The following is a 16,281-nucleotide window of genomic DNA, read 5'->3' as shown; positions in this document are numbered from 1 at the left end:
CATCTCTTTTCTTCTGTCCCAGCCGCTATCATGGTGGTTTGGTGCTACATTGCTGTCCTCTGCCTGTTCTTACGGGTGTCTCCTTCTTGCCTTTCACCCTCTCGCTTCCCGATGCGATCTCTGTCCCTTATTTGCATTGCCGATTTGTCCCCTTTTCTCTATCCGTATTTCCCAACTCTCACCTAGTCTGTTTCTCACCCTTGTCCCTTCCTGTCCCCTGGTCCATACCACCTGCCTGTTCCCATTCCTGTCCCCATCCCTGTCCCTCGTCTCTTCTTCTGCCCTGTCATTGTCCCCTATGTGCCTCTCACTGAAATCCCTCTGTCTCTAGGTCTGCCTCCCACCCGTCTTCTATGGGTTCCTGGTCGGCCCCTCTTACCCAGTTGGCTGTCTTCTCCTGCCGCTCCACGAGTTTCTGCTGCAGGGTCTCACCGAGGCCACCAGGGGCCCCGAACCGCTGCACAATAGCCTGGCTCTTCCTGAACTGCTCCTCAGGCACCAGGTGCCGCATGCACTGCAGGTACGTGGCCAGAGTTTGCTGCAAGGGGGGCACGGGCAGCTTGGGCAGCACCTGGAAGACAGAGTTTATAGGCATTGTGCCTCTCGTATGTATGCCGCACGCCTGTCCCCAGGTTGGTCCCTAATATCTGTGTCGTTCTGCCCCTATCCTTGTTCTCTATCCTGGGGCCTGTCCATTTCTAGGGCTCAGCTCAGAAAAATTCCTGTTTGGTGTCCCTGATCTCATTGTTTTCTGCCCCTAGAAAGACATAAAGTGCAGAGGAAAAGACCAGGATATTGGCACCAGACAGACCTGGGTTTGTACCCCCACCCTGCCACTGACCAGGTCTGCAACCTTGGGCAAGTCACCCTCCCTCTGTGCCTCAGTTTCTTCCTCTGTAGAACGGGCATAGTAACCCCTGTTTCTCATAGGATCAAACAGATAATAGATATGAAAGTGCTTACAAGCCATAAAGGATGGATCTAAGATGAAATAGTCCTGTTATTGATATTGTTGGCTGCTGGTCACTCTTAATTTAGAGATTGTTCCCAGCTAGGATTCCAGAATCTAATTGATCTCTGGACCTACGGGTGCACTCTTACAGAGAGATTTGGAAGGATAAAAGATGGTTTTGGATGAGAGACATAATTCAGTGCCGCCCTAATGATTGGAATTCTGCAAGATGGTTCCTTGGAAGGTGATTCATGCCCTGAGCATCATATGTGCCTTCTACTTATAAAACCCAGGCAGGGAATTTTGTTTCATGTGGGTGTTAGGGGCAGGGGTGGGGTGCAGTGGATGCCCTTCCTCTCCGAATCTCTCCAAACCTCTGTTCCTCATCCAGAGGACATAAATAACAATTCCTACCTCAGAGGAACACAGAGAGAATTAAATGAGAGAAACAACTGGCCTCAAATAAGCACATTTAAAATGTTATGACCTCAATGTCTTATCCTTCCAGAGGAATTCCCAAGAGGAAACCCATCCTCTTTGGAAGCCGCAAAGTGTGGCTAGAGTCTGGGAAGAACCCCACCCGCACCCCGCCCTCCTATACGCGTGCCGTTCCTCCCAGTTCACCAGCAGCGTTCACCACAGAAGGCTTCTGTGTGGCTTCAGTTTTGTGACTTCCCATTTGCCAATGAGGAAACTGAATCCCAGAGAGTGGAGGGGCTAGTCCAAGGTCACACAAAAATCTGATGGCAGAACTGGGAGCTAAAATCAGTCTTCCATATCCATTCTGCTTCTTTCTCCTGGGTCATTCTCTCCCTTCCTTTTCATTCCCTTTTCCATTCCTTTCCTTTTTTTTTTTTTTTAACAGAGTTTTGTTCTTGTTGCCCAGGCTGGAGTGCAGTGGTGCAATTGCCGCTCACTGCAACCTCCACCTGCTAGGTTCCAGCAATTCTCCTGCATCAGCCTCCTGAGTAGCTAGGATTACAGGCATGCGCCACCACGCCCAGCTGATTTTGTATTTTTAGTAGGGATGGGGTTTCTCCATGTTCGTCAAGCTGGTCTCGAACTCCTGACCTCAGGCGATCCACCTACTTTGGCCTCCCAAAATGCTGGGATTACAGGCGTGAGCCACTGTCCCCAACCCCTTTCCTCTTCTTGTCCTTCACTTTACAGAGAATCTAAGATTCACTTTACAAGAGAATGTCTTAGATTCACTTTACAAGAGAATCTAATCTCCAGGTTAGATTCTGGACCTGAAGGACAAAAGGTGGCTTTGGATGAGAGACAGAATTCAGTGCCACCCTAATGACCAGAATTCTGCAAGATAGATCCTGAGACACACTGGTGGGCACAGTGAGGCACCTTCCTCCAGGGGCTTCTCCTCTGTGCAGTGATAAGTTTCCATGAGACAGCAAAGGTTTCCTCCCCGTAGGCTGTGGAGTGAAGGGGCCTCTTAAAAGCACCTCCTTCTCTGTCCCTGCTGCTGATGGATGAATGACGGCCCTCCGCCTGCCTGATCCTGCCTGATCCTGCCTCTAGAACCAACATTCTGTAAGATGGTTCCTCGGAAGATGATTCATGCCCTGAGTATCATATAAGTCCTTCCTACTTATAAAACCCAGGCAGGGAATTTTGTTTCATGCGGTTGTTAGGGGCATTATTCACTTCTCTGGCAGGGGTGGGGTGTCAGTGCCAACTCTGGGCTGCTCCTGCCCTGGGGAATGATGTGAGGACCAGTATGGGCAGCATCCCAGGCTGCCCTGCCCAACCCCAGCTAGCTAGGTCCAGGCCCCCTGCCAGCTGCTGTGGTTCCTCCATCTCTTGTGGTGGGGGGCAATCTTTGTGATGGGTGGGTGGGTGATCACCAACAGAAAGCCCAGCCCAGTTAGTGGTCTGGCCAAAAGGGCTAGAGCCTCTGCCAGACACTGCTCCGCATTCTTTCTGGTTCTGACAGTGCGCTGCGACTTAGCCTGGCTAACAGGGAATCAGCAGTGGGTAAAAGGGAATAAAGCAGGAAATCTCAGCTCAGACATCTCAGCCCATTCCCCCCACCCCCGGGCTCCTCCCCAGACTCACTTGGACTTCTGGCCCTGTACTAAGGAAGATCTTTGGACCTGGGAGTCTCAGGTCAATACTTCAAAACTCCATGTTTCCTGGGCAGTTCATGTGAGTCAGGTCCTGGGCTGGACTCGGAGATGATGGAGAAACAGAGCCTGCTCTTAAGGCAGCCACAGCCCAATGGGGTGGGTGGGGGAGCATGCCAGTGGACCAGAGGTGACAACAGATGTTTGTCAGCTATAGAGGTCAGGACAATGGAGTGAGCAACTTCTTGGGAAGAAGCCAGAAAATTCTGTTCAGAGTTTCAAATGAGGGCTGGGGGAAAGGGGGAGATGAGTGGCAAAAGACAAGTGTGGTTCTGCAAACACATGCAGCAATCTGAAATCAGGTGTGATACTCTGTCACCCGAAGGCTGGCTGTGGTGGGTGGGAGGATACCTGCCCAGGGAGGGTGGCATTGTCTCAGGCCAGTGGAGAACATGGCACTTAAGTCTCCAAGCCTGAACTAGTGACAGCAGCTGGAGCCGGACTTGCAGGGCTTGGAGTAAGAATTCAGCCCCATCCTAAGGCAAAATCACTGGGCTTAAAGCTAACAGAAGTGGAAGCTGGGATGAAGAGAGGATTATGGAAAGATAGTGCCTAGCTTAGTCTGGGGATTTGGAAGTTTAGCTGTCAGCATTCCCTTGGCACCCTGAGACCCCTCTCAGCTCCTCCAGGCCCTTCTGGGATCCTCAGCAAGCTGGGGGCAGGGCTATAGCCTGGGCCTCATGCCAGGAGAGGGCAGCGCTGGGGCCAGGCAAATGCTGGGGGCCGGTCCCACTCAGGACTGTTCTGGAAGCAAGGGCAAGTGGGTGGGGAAAGTAGGATTGAGACAGAGCTCCAAAATTCACTCACAGACTCCTCCTCACTGCTGGGAGTTTTTGCTGCCATCTTATGGGGGACCTTTTCCAGGATGGGCATCTTCGTGAGTCCTGGTCCTGGGATGCAGAGGTGTAGACCTGGGGACCAAGAAGTGGGAAGGATCAACAGGCCACATAGGCCTGCCACAAACCCTCCACCTCCCACCGCTGGACCCACACCCCCACCCCATGAGGAGGCCAGAGCCCTACAGCTGTGTATAAGGGTCTCATTGCAGGCCTGGTCCCAGTCTCAACTTCCAGCTGTATGTGCTGACCACAGTGTTCTCTCTGGACCCCCATATGGGAGAAGTGAGGGTCTGCTCTCACGAGAGGCTGTTGCCACCCAAGGCCAGCTGACCACCCCAGGGCAATTCAAATTGGCAAGGGTCGCTGGCAGCGTTGGCTTTGTTCCTGCCTGGAACCCAATAGATAAGTGCTTTGCTGATCAAACTCTTTCCCACTAGCTTCTCAAGGGTAAGACCATACCTGCTGTGTACAGTGCTTCATCTCTGGGGCCTGGCCTGGAGTCTGGTGTGGAGTAGGGTGTATTCCCTCAGTCAGTTGGCCGAGGGAAAGGAATGCATGCGTGGGTGAAAGGATACGTGCATGAATAGCTCTGCGGCCTTTAAGGCCCTGTGCTCAGGATGTATCCGGGCTAATTGGGAGCCTGGCCTGTGGCCAGGGCAGGGAGGACTCTGGGCCTGCTGGAGGGGTTGTGACCTAGGTAGTCTCAGGTCTGCAGGCTGCCAGTGTAGATGCCATAGGAATTGGCCAGGGAGGTATGCAGGGAGGCTGGGCAGCCAGGGCCCCTAGGGGTCACCTGCTTTAGTCTGGGGAGAGGCAGATTAATTTTGAAGCTGCAGTAGAAGTGAGCCAGGCCAAGAGGTCAAAGGCTGTTATTATAAGGCTGTGGGTCACAGTTACTACACTCTGAGATCCCTCTGAACCTATGTACAAGCACATACCCATGTTTTCCACCAGCCCACCCTCTATTCTCTCTTGAGTCTAAAGTCACATTTTCTTTATCCAGTCTATCTTTGATGGGCATTTGGATTGGTTCCAAGTCTTTGCTATTGTGAACAGTGTCACAATAAACATACTTGTTCATGTGTCTTTATAGTAGAATGATTTATAATCCTTTGGGTATATACCCAGTAATGGGATTGCTGGGCCAAATGGTATTTCTGTTTCTAGATCCTTGAGGAATCACCACACTGTCTTCCACAATGGTTGAACTAATTTATGCAGCCATAAAAAAGAATGAGTTCATGCCCTTTGCAGGGACATGGAAGAAGCTGGAAACCATCATTCTCAGCAAAGTAACGCAACAGAAAACCAAACACCGCATGTTCTCACTCGTAAGTGGGAGTTGAACAATGAGAACACATGGACACAGGGAGGGGAACATCACACACTGAGGCCTTTGGGGGCGTGGGGGGCTAGGGAACAGCATTAGGAGAAATACCTGATGTAGGTGACAAGTTGATGGGGTGCAGCAAACCACCATGGCACATGTATACCTATGTAACAAACCTGCACGTTCTGCACATGTGCCCTAGAACTTAAAGCATAATAAAAATAAAAAGAGTCTAAAGCTGATGTTTAGCTCATTTCCCTCCCTTCTCCCCACCCAACACCACCCCTAGCCAGAGGCAAGCATGGCCCAGATATGGGCACATTGCAGAGTTGTTGCCAGGAACAGAGAGTCCAGAAAGATGGATGAACCAGGCCCAAGGATGGAGGAGCCTGGGGCTGCCTTGCAGTGCTAGGCAGAGAATGTAAAGCCCTTGCTGGCACAGTGCAGTGGCACTCTCGACTGGCTGGTCCCAAGCCTACCAGTGCTGTGGGTTTGTAGGGGCTGCCCCCAACTGCAAAGTGATTGAGGTGGCATCCTGGTGAGGATTCACTGGAGCATGGCAGTCTTTTGAGGGGACAACAAGGACAAGGTCAGGTTGGTCGCCCTACAAAAGATGCAGCCAATGCCTCCTCTTGCTCTGGCTGGGAGCCCCGCTGATTCGGGAGACACTAGTCAGGCTTCAGGGTCTCTGAGCTTGCAGAATAGGGCAGAGCTGGGCAGAATGGTTTCCTGGAGGTTCCACCTGCCAGCTCTTCTTCCTCCATCACTCCTGGGTGGGTGCCGGGAAGATGTATGTGTGGATATGTCTGTTTGTCTGTCTGTTTTGTGCCTCCCACCCCTGGTCCTGCTAGCCTGACTTTCCAGGGCTGCCTGCTCTGCCCTGAAGGTCCAACCCCAGTCTGGCCAGTCATCACAGGCTGTCATCATCTGTGACCTGGCTCAGACTTGCCACCAGCGGCTGCTCCTCCTTCCCAACCCCCTGCTCCCGGGAAGGTCTGGAGAAAGACCGGTGCGAACCGGTAATTCTGGATCCGCGGACCCTCCGACTGGACACAGAAAGCGCAGACCTGGGCACTTAGCAGATGCTGGGCCAAGTGAAGTGAGAACATGCGCCTGGAGTCCCGAAGCCCAGATGGTCAAGCCTCCCCAAGTCCAGGCACCAAAGCAGCTCAATCCCGCAGTTTCCTAGCTGACCCCCGACGGCCACTGCCGCTGCTGCGCAGGACTCGGTCGGACTCCGCCAGTCCTGGGTGCTCTCGGCCCGGGTGCCGTCCCTGGATAGAGCCCTTGACAGCCGCCCTCGATCCCCGCCCCGCTCCCGGCACCGCGCTCGCCAGCCCAGCCCAGCCCAGCCCAGCCCAGCCCAGCCCTTCTCACCTGCTCTCCTCGGCTCTGCTGCCTCGGCCGCCGATGCACCGCACCGCTCAGGACTATGGGCGGGGGTGTGAGCCGGAAGGGGTGCGGGGCTTGTAAGCAGCGCAGGGGTGGGGGCTGCCGCTCGGGTTCCCGGCAGAGCCTCCGACGTCGCCTGGGTCCCCGCGGCCACCCGACTGGAGAAAGCAAGCTGGCCGCACTTCTCTCCTTCCTCTTGTTCCTCCTCCCTCCCCTCTCTCCCATTTCCTCCCGCCCCCAACACCCCCCTTCTTCTCTCTTCTTCTCGGTCCTCAGTCCCCCATTCCTTCCCCCCTCCCCGCGCAGCGATCCCATTTCCAGGCCTCCAGAATCCACCGGGAGTGCTTCCCGGAGGAGGTAGGGCAACAAATTTAGGCTTTAGAAGGGAGCACAGAACACTGCCCGGCACATGCCCCCTGCTCATAGCTCAGCCTTCCCCAGTCACCGCACTTCCCCAACCCCATTATGCCAGCCAAGGTGCTGCTGCTCAGAGTCCTGGAGATGGCTGGGTCCGAGGAAGTCTCTGCTCTCTGCCTGTCCCCCAATCCAGGCCAGTCTCAAACCCTACTACACCATCTTTCAAAATAATAATAAGAAACAATAACTCGGTTCAATGTCCACTGCAGGACTTCCCTTTCTGTTGCCATCCCATTCCTGCTGGCACTTTGGGGTTGGAGAGGAGAGGTGGGGTGCTACAGACTTGGGACCATCCTGGTGGCAGAGCTAGGGATGCTTAAGGACTGCGGCAAGAGGCAGACTCTTCTTTCAGACAAAAGCATCCCCCACCCCAGGTAGAGACCCCCACACACAAATAGCACAGACAGACTGACAAAGGCAGACTCCGCCCAGACACACACAGCCCGTCTCGCAGACCGAAGACAGACATGCGCACAACAGCAGAGCAGACCCCCACAGACGCAGCTAACACGCAGGCGACCCCGACCAGCCGCCTCTTGACGCTAGGATGGGAAAACTCTGCCTCTGTCATCAGACCACAGTCTCTGGGACATGGAGTATTGCGTTAACGTTGGCCTGAGGCTCTCAGAGCTGGGACTAAGGATGGGAAACTTTCCTGACAGTCCTGGGCTGCTGCTTTCACTCAGGACAGGGTGGCGGTGGGGTTTGGCACCAGGTTCCACACTTGCATCCCTCCCTTCAAGACTCAGACCCTCAGGACTGACCCGGACACAGAACACCAACCACCACTCCCCTGCTGCTGCTAGGACAGAGCCTAGTTCTCTAGCGAACACACGCATCACTTATACACGCATTTCCAGAGGTCGGACCACGAAAGGCAGGCCGTTTTTCTTCCTCTGCCGGAAAGCTCGGCTCCTACTCCTTTCTCAAAGCCTGGACGGGGCGGGTTGCCGGTCTGAAAGGAAGCTCAGCTCAAGGCCGCGGAGCTCAGTGGCTGGTGTGGGGCGTGTCTTCAAAAGGCGGAGCCTGGCTTGCTCAGCTGGAACGGGTCCTCAGGCTCCCCCGGGTGGCACCCCCAGGCTCTGCGCTGGGCCTGGAAAGGAGGGGTTGTCGTGGGCTGAGGGGAGTGGTGCTCCTTGGTGACCGTGGGTGACAGCCTAGCCTTTGTTGGGTTTGCTTTCTTCCTGTGCCGTTTTCCAGGTAGAAAAAGAGCTACAGTGTCCTGCGTGCTAGTTTGGCTCAGGCCTAGGTTGGAACTTGAAGACCCAGTTCACCCTCCCCTTTGCATTGGCCCTTCACCCACCATGCACTGACCCACCAGTAAAGAGACTCGGCCTCCTGGGACAGACACGGTTTATTGATTTGGGCAGAGACACCGCAGTGCAGTGGCCCAAGTTTGGCACTGGGAGTAACGGAAGGAAGAACAGACAGATGCAGGCTCTACACAGGGGAGCCCCAGGTGGGGACTGGGGTGGGCACCTCTTCACTCTGTAAGGAGCGCTCTGACTTTGCTTGCCTCGGTGCTCCAAGCCCCAAGAGAGAGAAGGATATGGAATGGGTCACAGGGAGGGCATTCGGGCAGAAGTCAAAGATGAGGAGGGGTTGGGGTACTCGCTGCGGAAGGTGGGCCCTGAGCCAGAGCTGACCAGTGCGCTTGCAGAGCAGCCACCTTGACCCAAGACAGGTGGGTACTAGGAGGAGTGGGGATGCTAGCTGCGGGTGTAGCAGTAGTTGTAGTCGTCCTCGCACTCGTCAAAAGGGCCAGGCGGGCTGCGAGGCTCGCCCTCCTGGCCAGACACTGGACGCTCACGCAGGCGCACCGCATCGTACAGACCCTGCGGTGGCTCATCAAGCAGCACATCGCGCTCCGAACGGGAGCGTGTCAGGAGGCCCACGTTTCGGAGCAGCAGCAAGACGGGAGCATAGAGCAGGTTGGCCAGGCCCATGCCAAGGCTGAGCTGCTCAAAGCCCAGAGAGTGCACAATGTGGCCCGCCACTATGGGCCCGAGGGCGTAGGCCACCGAATAGGAGATATCAGCGATGGCGTAGACGCTGCCGTAGACTGAGACGTGGCGCACGTCTACCAGGAAGGCGAGCGTGGGCAGCAGCGCTGTGTCGACTAGGGCTATGCCAAAACAGAGGCCGCAGAGCGATACCACTAGCGGCGAGAAGGAGTGGCAGGCAGGCACGAGGCACGAGCTGGCGCCGATCACAGCCAGACCGAGCGCGCCGTACAGCCACTGCAGGTGTGGGTAGCGCGCCGCCAGGCGCACGGTGAGGTAGACGCCCAGCACGTGAGGCACGAAGGCCGGCAGCCAGACCATGCCCATCTCCCACTCAGAAGCTGCCATCGTGTGCTTCATCCACGTGGCAATGGTGGGCTCGAGGAAGGCTAGGGGAATGTTACAGGTGGTGAGCGCGCCGGCCACCACCGCAATGTAGGGGTCCAGCATGAGGCGGTGGATGGGAGTGCCCACCGGCAGGTTGGCCCGAGCCCGTGCAGCCGCGGAGAAGGGCTTGGCCACCGCCAGCAGCAACAATGCGTCAAAGAGCGACACTGCAGCGAGCACCAGGAAGGGCACGCGCTTGCCGGCGAACTCGTAGAGGATGCCCCCGAAGGGCGGCGCCACCAGGCTTCCAAAGCTAATGAAGGCCAGCGCCACGCCCAGCGCACGACTGCGCTCCGGCTCCTCGGGGTACTTGTCGGCAATCATGGCAATGCCTGACGTGTCCGCGAAGGCTGAGCCCAGGCCCTGCAGGCTGCGCGCGGCGAACAGCGTGGCGTAGTCCTCCGCGAAGGCGAACATGACCGTGGAGGCGAACATGACGCCAAGGCCGATCAGCAGCGGCACGTCGTAGCTCATGCGGTCAATGAAGGGCCCGCTCAAGGGGTTCACCAGCAGCTGTAGGATGGCCTTGGAAGCAAACAGCACTCCGATTTTCACGTCTTCACTCTCCGTAGGGTAGCGGGGCCGAAGGGCAGTGCCGGCTGGCCACGCAGCCGTCGGGGACGCGGAGGTGTTTGCTGCGTAGGCACTGGCATTGGCAGGAGTTGGCAGCAGCAGGGTGGGCTCCCACACCGCAGGGGTCGGGGTGGGGCCCTCGCCGCCCCCGCGCATGTGGGCGATGTAGTCGGGCACGATGGGCACGATGACCATGTACAGCATGTTGTCCAGTAACAGCGCCACGCACACGATAACCAGCACCAGGCGCCGCTGCCGCCGGGGCTCCTGCAACGCCGCGCCCACCGCCTCCGACAGCTTGGTGGCAGCCGCCCGGGCCTGGCCCGCCGGTGCCGCGGGTTCCATGCCCCCACCCAGATGCTCTTCAGAGGACGCCTCCGCTAGGGCCGAGCGCGGGCGTCCCGCAGTGCAGAGACGAGGGCACAGGACTTCGGGGAGCGCGGTCCTCGCCGAGCAGACCACCCTGTACCTCAGGAGGCCGCGGGACTTATGGCCCAGCGTCCTGGGAAAGGAAAGGATTCCGTCTGGCGAGGCGCTGCCGCTGCTGTTAGCGGATCCCGGGACCCACGGCTGCTGGGTTCAGGGGCGGCCGGGGAGGCGGGCACGCCAAGGGGCCGGGGCCGGAGACTGGGCGCACTGCGCCCGGGGCGCGCCCGGTGCAGCCCCCTCCGCGCTGAGAGGCCGCCTGCGCTGGCCGAGGGGCATGCTGCTGCCGCCTGCCAGCCCGCCCGCTAGCCCCGCCGCCGAGCTCCCCTCCCCTTGCGTAGGCTCTTGCCTCCTCCGCCGCCTCCTCTTTTTTTTTTTCCTCTTCCACTCGGGGCTGTGACGCGGCGAGTCCCAGCCCCCGAGTGTGCCCCGGCCACTTGCGTTGCCTATGCTAATGCGACGTCGGCGGGGCGGAGGCCGGGGGCGGGGCGTGGTCGGGCAGGGGTCCGCTCCTCAGATGCGCCAGGGCTGGAGGCCCAGAAGGGGTCTCCGTGTGGAAGTCCTGAACTAGCCCTTGGGATGGGTGCTCCGTGCCGGGTGCCGGCTCTCTGCCCGCCCCCTGCCCGACCCCTGCCCACGGTTCTAGGACCCACCGGGTCAGCGCCCGCTCTTTTCCTACTGGAAAGGGGGGCGCGGCAGCAGCTTCCCCGCGGCCCCTCGGGAGAGGGGGGAGCCAGAGGCTTGAGATCTGCGCTTCAGCCTGGACCTCGGCGCAGAGCGGGCAGGAAGCCCCCGAGGTGAGCCACCGCTGCGTCCATCTGTTCTCGCAGCTGGATTGTGGAGCCGCGTCTGGAGGAGCGCTGGACATGGACACCCTCAACCCTTTCTCCGACTCCGCCCCCTGGCCCCTTGCACACACACACCCACCAGGAGAGGGCGGGAACGCTCAGCAACAGCCGGCTGTCTCTGACCCACCGGCCCCTCCGCAGAATTTGTCCGCAGCGAATCCCGGCCGGGAGCTCGTGGGGACTGAGGGGAGAAGTTACCTCGCCGCTCCCCCAACACTCCCGCTGCCTGGACTCCCCTTTTCCGCTTTAGCGGTCAGGTCCCCCAGCTCCGCCTCTTCCCTCTCCACTGCTGCACCCCCTCCCCACTGTAACTCCTCCCAGGCACTCTTCGCACCGTACCAAGCCCTCCCTCGGCTCTTGTGAGCCTCCGCCTCCTGTTCTACACACTCCCTTATCACTCCTTTTCCAGAGCCTCCTCCAAGCCCCGGGTGGGCTCGGGAGTGACAGTGGCTGGGGTCCTCTCTTGGAACTGTGTTAAACCCTTCTTGGGTGCCGCGCCCACTCCCCGGAGAGAGCCCAGCCGCTTCGCTGTCGTCAGAGGCTTCAGAGAGGCTCACCTTCCTTCCGAGAGGGCCGCACCCCTTGAGGCGCCCGTGCTCATCTGACTGGCGGAGCTGTGACGCGTCCCCAGAGCAGCGTTGACCCTGGGTGGCACATGGAGCCGGTGTTCCAGTGGGCGGACTGGCGGGATACAGGCTCCGGGGCCGCTGAGGTTGGGGTGGGGGTTGTGTTGTTGAGATTACAGTTTGCTTCTCTCTTCCAGAGTCAGGGGAGCCTTCTCATTTTTCTGGCCTCAAAAGCAAAGCAGCATTAGACACAGATGCTTCTCCCACCGAGCCCCCCACCCCCACCCCGCAGGAAATGTCGCGATGCAGTGCAAACAGTGTGGGCTTTGGAGGCAGACAACCAGGATGGCCCCTAGCTCGGCCACGTACTCATTAGAATACCTGCAGGGAATTACTTTGCCTCTCTGCCCCTCAGTTACTTTCTTTGTAAAATGGAATAATAACAGTACCTACTGCTGAGAGGGCCTGGCACAGTAAGAGTGGTGTAAGGACTTGCTCTGTTGTTATCGTGTGTAGAATGTGCGGTTTATACTCATTTTTCAGTTGTGGGTCTTGTGAAGAACAGATGAAAGACGGGACACCTGGCTAGCTGGCTGGTCCCTCTGGTTAGGTGGGCATTGTGATTTCAGGCTCTGTCTGGGTTGTTGGAGGTTGCAGAGGGCATTGGAACGTCTCTATTTGTCCCTGAGATGACTGTGGGATGAGGGGATGGGGAGCAGGGTGTTAGGGTGAGAGGCGGCCACCCGGCCACCTGTTGCTCAATCCCTTCGCCCACCAAAGCACCCTGGGAAAGGAAAAGAAACTCACTCACTGAAAGGCTGCTGGCACCTGCTCTGCAGTGGCTTAAGTGCTTTCTGTCTGAGGGAGGAAGAGTCCCAGTGTGGGCACAGGCCTGGCCCTGGATGACCTTGGGCGAGTCACAGCCCCTCAGTAGGGCCCAGCCTTAGCATCTGTCTGGTTCAGGTTGAGGTGAAAGCCCACTCACTGCAGCCTTCAGCAGAAGTGTGTGCCGCAGAAGGGCTCTTTGGAGTGGGCTAATTATTTTAAATTTTATTTGATGACTTTCGTCAGTACACACCACTCTCCAGTGCATCCCAGTCTCCCCCCAGCTGACTTCACACACTTCAAACACTTATGCCACTTACAGGTTCTCCAGTCATTTGATTTTGAGACTTTTGGGTTCTTCTGACATTCCCATTATGAGGCTCTTAAAGGGACAGTCTCCCAGCCTACAAAGCCATTATTATTTATGCACATGATGTTTTCCCTGTCTGATTAAAAAAAGGAGGAAGGGGCCGGGCACAGTGGCTCACACTTGCAATCCCAGCCCTTTAGGAGGTCGAGGCAGGTGGATCACGAGGTCAAGAGATCGAGACCACCCTAGCCAACATTGTGAAACCCCATCTCTACTGAAAATAGAAAAATTAGCTGGGTGTGGTGGCTTATGCCTGTAGTCCCAGCTACTCAGGAGGCTGAGGCAGGAGAATTGCTTGAACGCAGGAGGTGGAGGTTATGGTGAGCCGAGATCACGCCACTGCACCACTCTAGCCTGGCAACCGAGTGAGAGTCAGGGAAAAAAAAAAAAAAAAAAAGAGGGAGGAGGACTTTTTGAAGGAGATTTTTTTTTTTTTTGTCTAGTTGCTGAAGAACAGAGGAATCTTAGAGGAGAGAAACTTCTTTTTCAGGGCATTCAGTGTGCAGACCACATCTCCAGCCCTCTGGCCCACATGGCTGTTCCTGATGCCTAACTAACTCTCCAGTACTCAGTTCCTGTATGGCAGGAGGCACACTCATTTATTACTTGCTTTGTGCCAGGAGCATTGTGTGTGCTGCTTTACTCCACTCTTCCGTAATCCTTGGTACAGTGTAGGTGCTATTCTCCTGGTCTTAACAGGTGAGGAGGCTGGGCATGGAGACACTGGGTTGCTTGCCCAAACTCCCAGCAACAGATCCTGGATTTAAACCCAGACCAGGGGACCTGTCTTGTGGTGCTCACACTGCTTCTCTATTGCCCGCACTGCGTTGTGTTCCTGCTACTCCACCTCCAAGGTGGCCGCACCCTGGCAGTGTAGAGGTGAGGGGCAGATTAAGACCCATGAAAGGAGAAAGGTCCTGGGCTGGTCCTCTAAAAACAATAACTCTCTCATTCCAAAAACACTAAACTCCCTCCTTCTCTAACGTCTAGATCAGAGGACAGCCACCTCCCAATCCATCATGGCTCCAAAGGCTGGGGTGCCCGGGTTGCAGGGAGGCCAGAGGCCTCTGCAGCAAAAGGCTAGGGAGAGTTTGAGCCGAGATAGGACCTGGCAAAAGCCTCCTCCCACCGCAGGCCGCGGGGAGCTGTCCAGGGTGCTGGCCCTGGCCCCACCGAGAACCAAGAAGTCTCCCATGACGGCCCCGCCCCTCTGGCTTCTCCTTCCTCTGAACGCTTTGTAAATTCCTTTCCCGGCTCCTCTATCTGAGCATAACTTGCAGGCAACAGAGAACTTCCCATCCAATTCTGTAGAAGAAAATCGAAACATTTTTCTCTCCTTTCTCAACCAGAAATAGCAACTGTTGCGGCAGCTTTCCTATCTGGTACTCAATGAAAGTCCAATGAGTAGAGGAAGGAACGAACGTATTTAGTAGACACATAGAAGAGCTTATAAGGTACCTGGCACTGTTCTAAGCATTTGGCAAGTATTAACTCTCATCAACCTTCATATTACTTTCCTATAGGCAAGGGCAATGGGGTAAAGTAATATATTCACAGTCAGAGAACTCACAAGTGGTCAAGATGGGATTCACATGCAGGTGATTTTGTTCCAGCATCCTGCTCCCAGCCACCATGTGGCCCTGCTGCAGGATGGCTGAAGACGGTGAGATGACTCACTTGAAAGTGTCTAGTCCAATGCTTGATACCTAGTGGGAGCTTAATTGTTATTATTTTGCATGGATAGGGACAAATTGGTGATTTAAGCTGACAACCCTTCTTCTCATTTTATCCACAAGATACAACTGTGTCCACAGTCTGATGGATTAAAATTTGTTCCTTGCTGGACCAATGCCATGAGGGGGTGGGAGACTTGCTGGGGAGAGAGGAGTCCTGGTTTGTGGGAGTTTGGGAGGGGTGGAAGGAGAGCCGTGATGCACCAGTGCCTGGGTGAGGTTTAGGGGGTATTTGAAGGTCTTGGCTGGTTGCAGTGGGGGGTGCTGCTGTGGAGGGAGGTGCCACCCCAGCCTGGCCTCATTTCTGAGGTCATGGGGCCATATCAGTTCCAGGGCTTTGCTATTTGTTGCTTCCCTGAAACATCTGGTTCCAGAGAGGTGAAGCCACTGTATTTCTGTGGAGAAGCAGACTGGTGTTGGTGATGGCAGTGTGTGGGCGGGGCACCGGCTCCTGATTTATTATTTCTTTGTCTCTCTGGAAGCACTTAAGTACAGGCTTCGTTCCAATGAAGCTCATGAGCCTCTCTGGATTCCAGCACTGGGGGGTTGAGAGTGCAGTTTGCTCAGGGCTCCATAGCCAGTCCCCTGGGCACTGGCTCAGGCGGGCCTCAGGGCCTCAGCATCACTTAATTAATTTAGGCTTCCCCAGTCATATATTCTCAGATTCAAAGGAACGGAGTGGCCCGAGTCAGCCTTTCCCAGAAACCTGTGAGTCTGGTGGCTGGAAGCCAGAGGACTACGTGCCTGCCTGCCCTTGGCCAGCCTGTCCTCGGTGCCCAGACTTGCTTTGTGTACAACATAGCTGGGCTTCGATAGGGAAAGAGACTGTTTTGTGGGTGGGCCTCAGGGCCCCTTTCTACAGCTCCCAGGGACAGGACCTTGCTCACTTTTTTCCTAGCTCCCTGAAACCATGAATCACTGGTTGGAAGCATGGCCTCCAAATGCCTTTGGTTCCTGTTCTCTCCACTTTCTTTCCATCTCAATCCAATTAATGTGCCAGATTCATTTCCCTCCTCCATTGAGACCACTCCTTGCCTACCTCCAGCCCAGATCCTACATCTTCCCCCATACTGGGACAGTTAATCCCTTCACTTGTCCCTTGCCTCCTGACCCTGATAATCCACCCCTGCAGGGATGCCAAGCTTCTTTTCTCTGTAAAGTTTCAGGCAAGCTCCCAGCTTGTTCACAGACCTCTCAGGGACCCCTGCTGCCTGGGACTGGAGTTAGTGTCCTCTCCCTACATGGCTACCTTCCACAATGCCTCCCACCCTTCCTGCTCTCCCCATCTTCGTCTTCCCTGACAGGCCCCAGGAGCTCCTGCCTCTGTACGTTGGAACCAGTGTTGCCTCAGTTCCTGTCCAGCTTTGTCTCTCCTTGGTTGCCATATTCTTCCCTGATTCCTGATACATTGTGAACATGCCCCCATCTACTCGAATTTTCTACTCTTCTTCTGAAATGTATCCCACACAACGCTGGAGG

General features: G+C 56.2%; 2 protein-coding genes across 2 annotated transcripts in view; both read right to left on the bottom strand.

Annotated features, from left to right (window-relative positions):
• Positions 1–6,883, bottom strand: part of CHAT (choline O-acetyltransferase) — a 54,246-nt gene extending 47,363 nt beyond the window's left edge. Inside the window, exons 1-3 of the mRNA XM_032266811.1 lie at positions 6,640–6,883; positions 3,901–4,004; positions 380–571 (exon numbers count right to left, since the gene is read on the bottom strand). Of these exons, the coding sequence (XP_032122702.1) occupies positions 380–571; positions 3,901–3,966 (258 nt within the window). The 5' untranslated portion in view covers positions 3,967–4,004; positions 6,640–6,883. The remainder of the gene's footprint in view (positions 1–379; positions 572–3,900; positions 4,005–6,639) is intronic.
• A 1,524-nt stretch (positions 6,884–8,407) lies between these two features.
• SLC18A3 (solute carrier family 18 member A3) lies at positions 8,408–10,810 on the bottom strand. The gene has a single exon (XM_032266812.1). It carries the CDS (start codon positions 10,377–10,379, stop codon positions 8,781–8,783), a length of 1,599 nt encoding a protein of 532 aa, XP_032122703.1. The 5' UTR covers positions 10,380–10,810; the 3' UTR covers positions 8,408–8,780.
• Positions 10,811–16,281: the final 5,471 nt, after the last annotated feature.

The sequence above is a fragment of the Sapajus apella genome, unplaced genomic scaffold (assembly GCF_009761245.1).
Source record: "Sapajus apella isolate SASKATOON/1434 unplaced genomic scaffold, GSC_monkey_1.0 scaffold161, whole genome shotgun sequence".
Taxonomy (NCBI): Eukaryota; Metazoa; Chordata; class Mammalia; order Primates; family Cebidae; genus Sapajus; species Sapajus apella.
The sequence above is the reverse complement of the archived record's forward strand: the minus strand, read 5'-3'. Positions and strand labels throughout refer to the sequence as shown.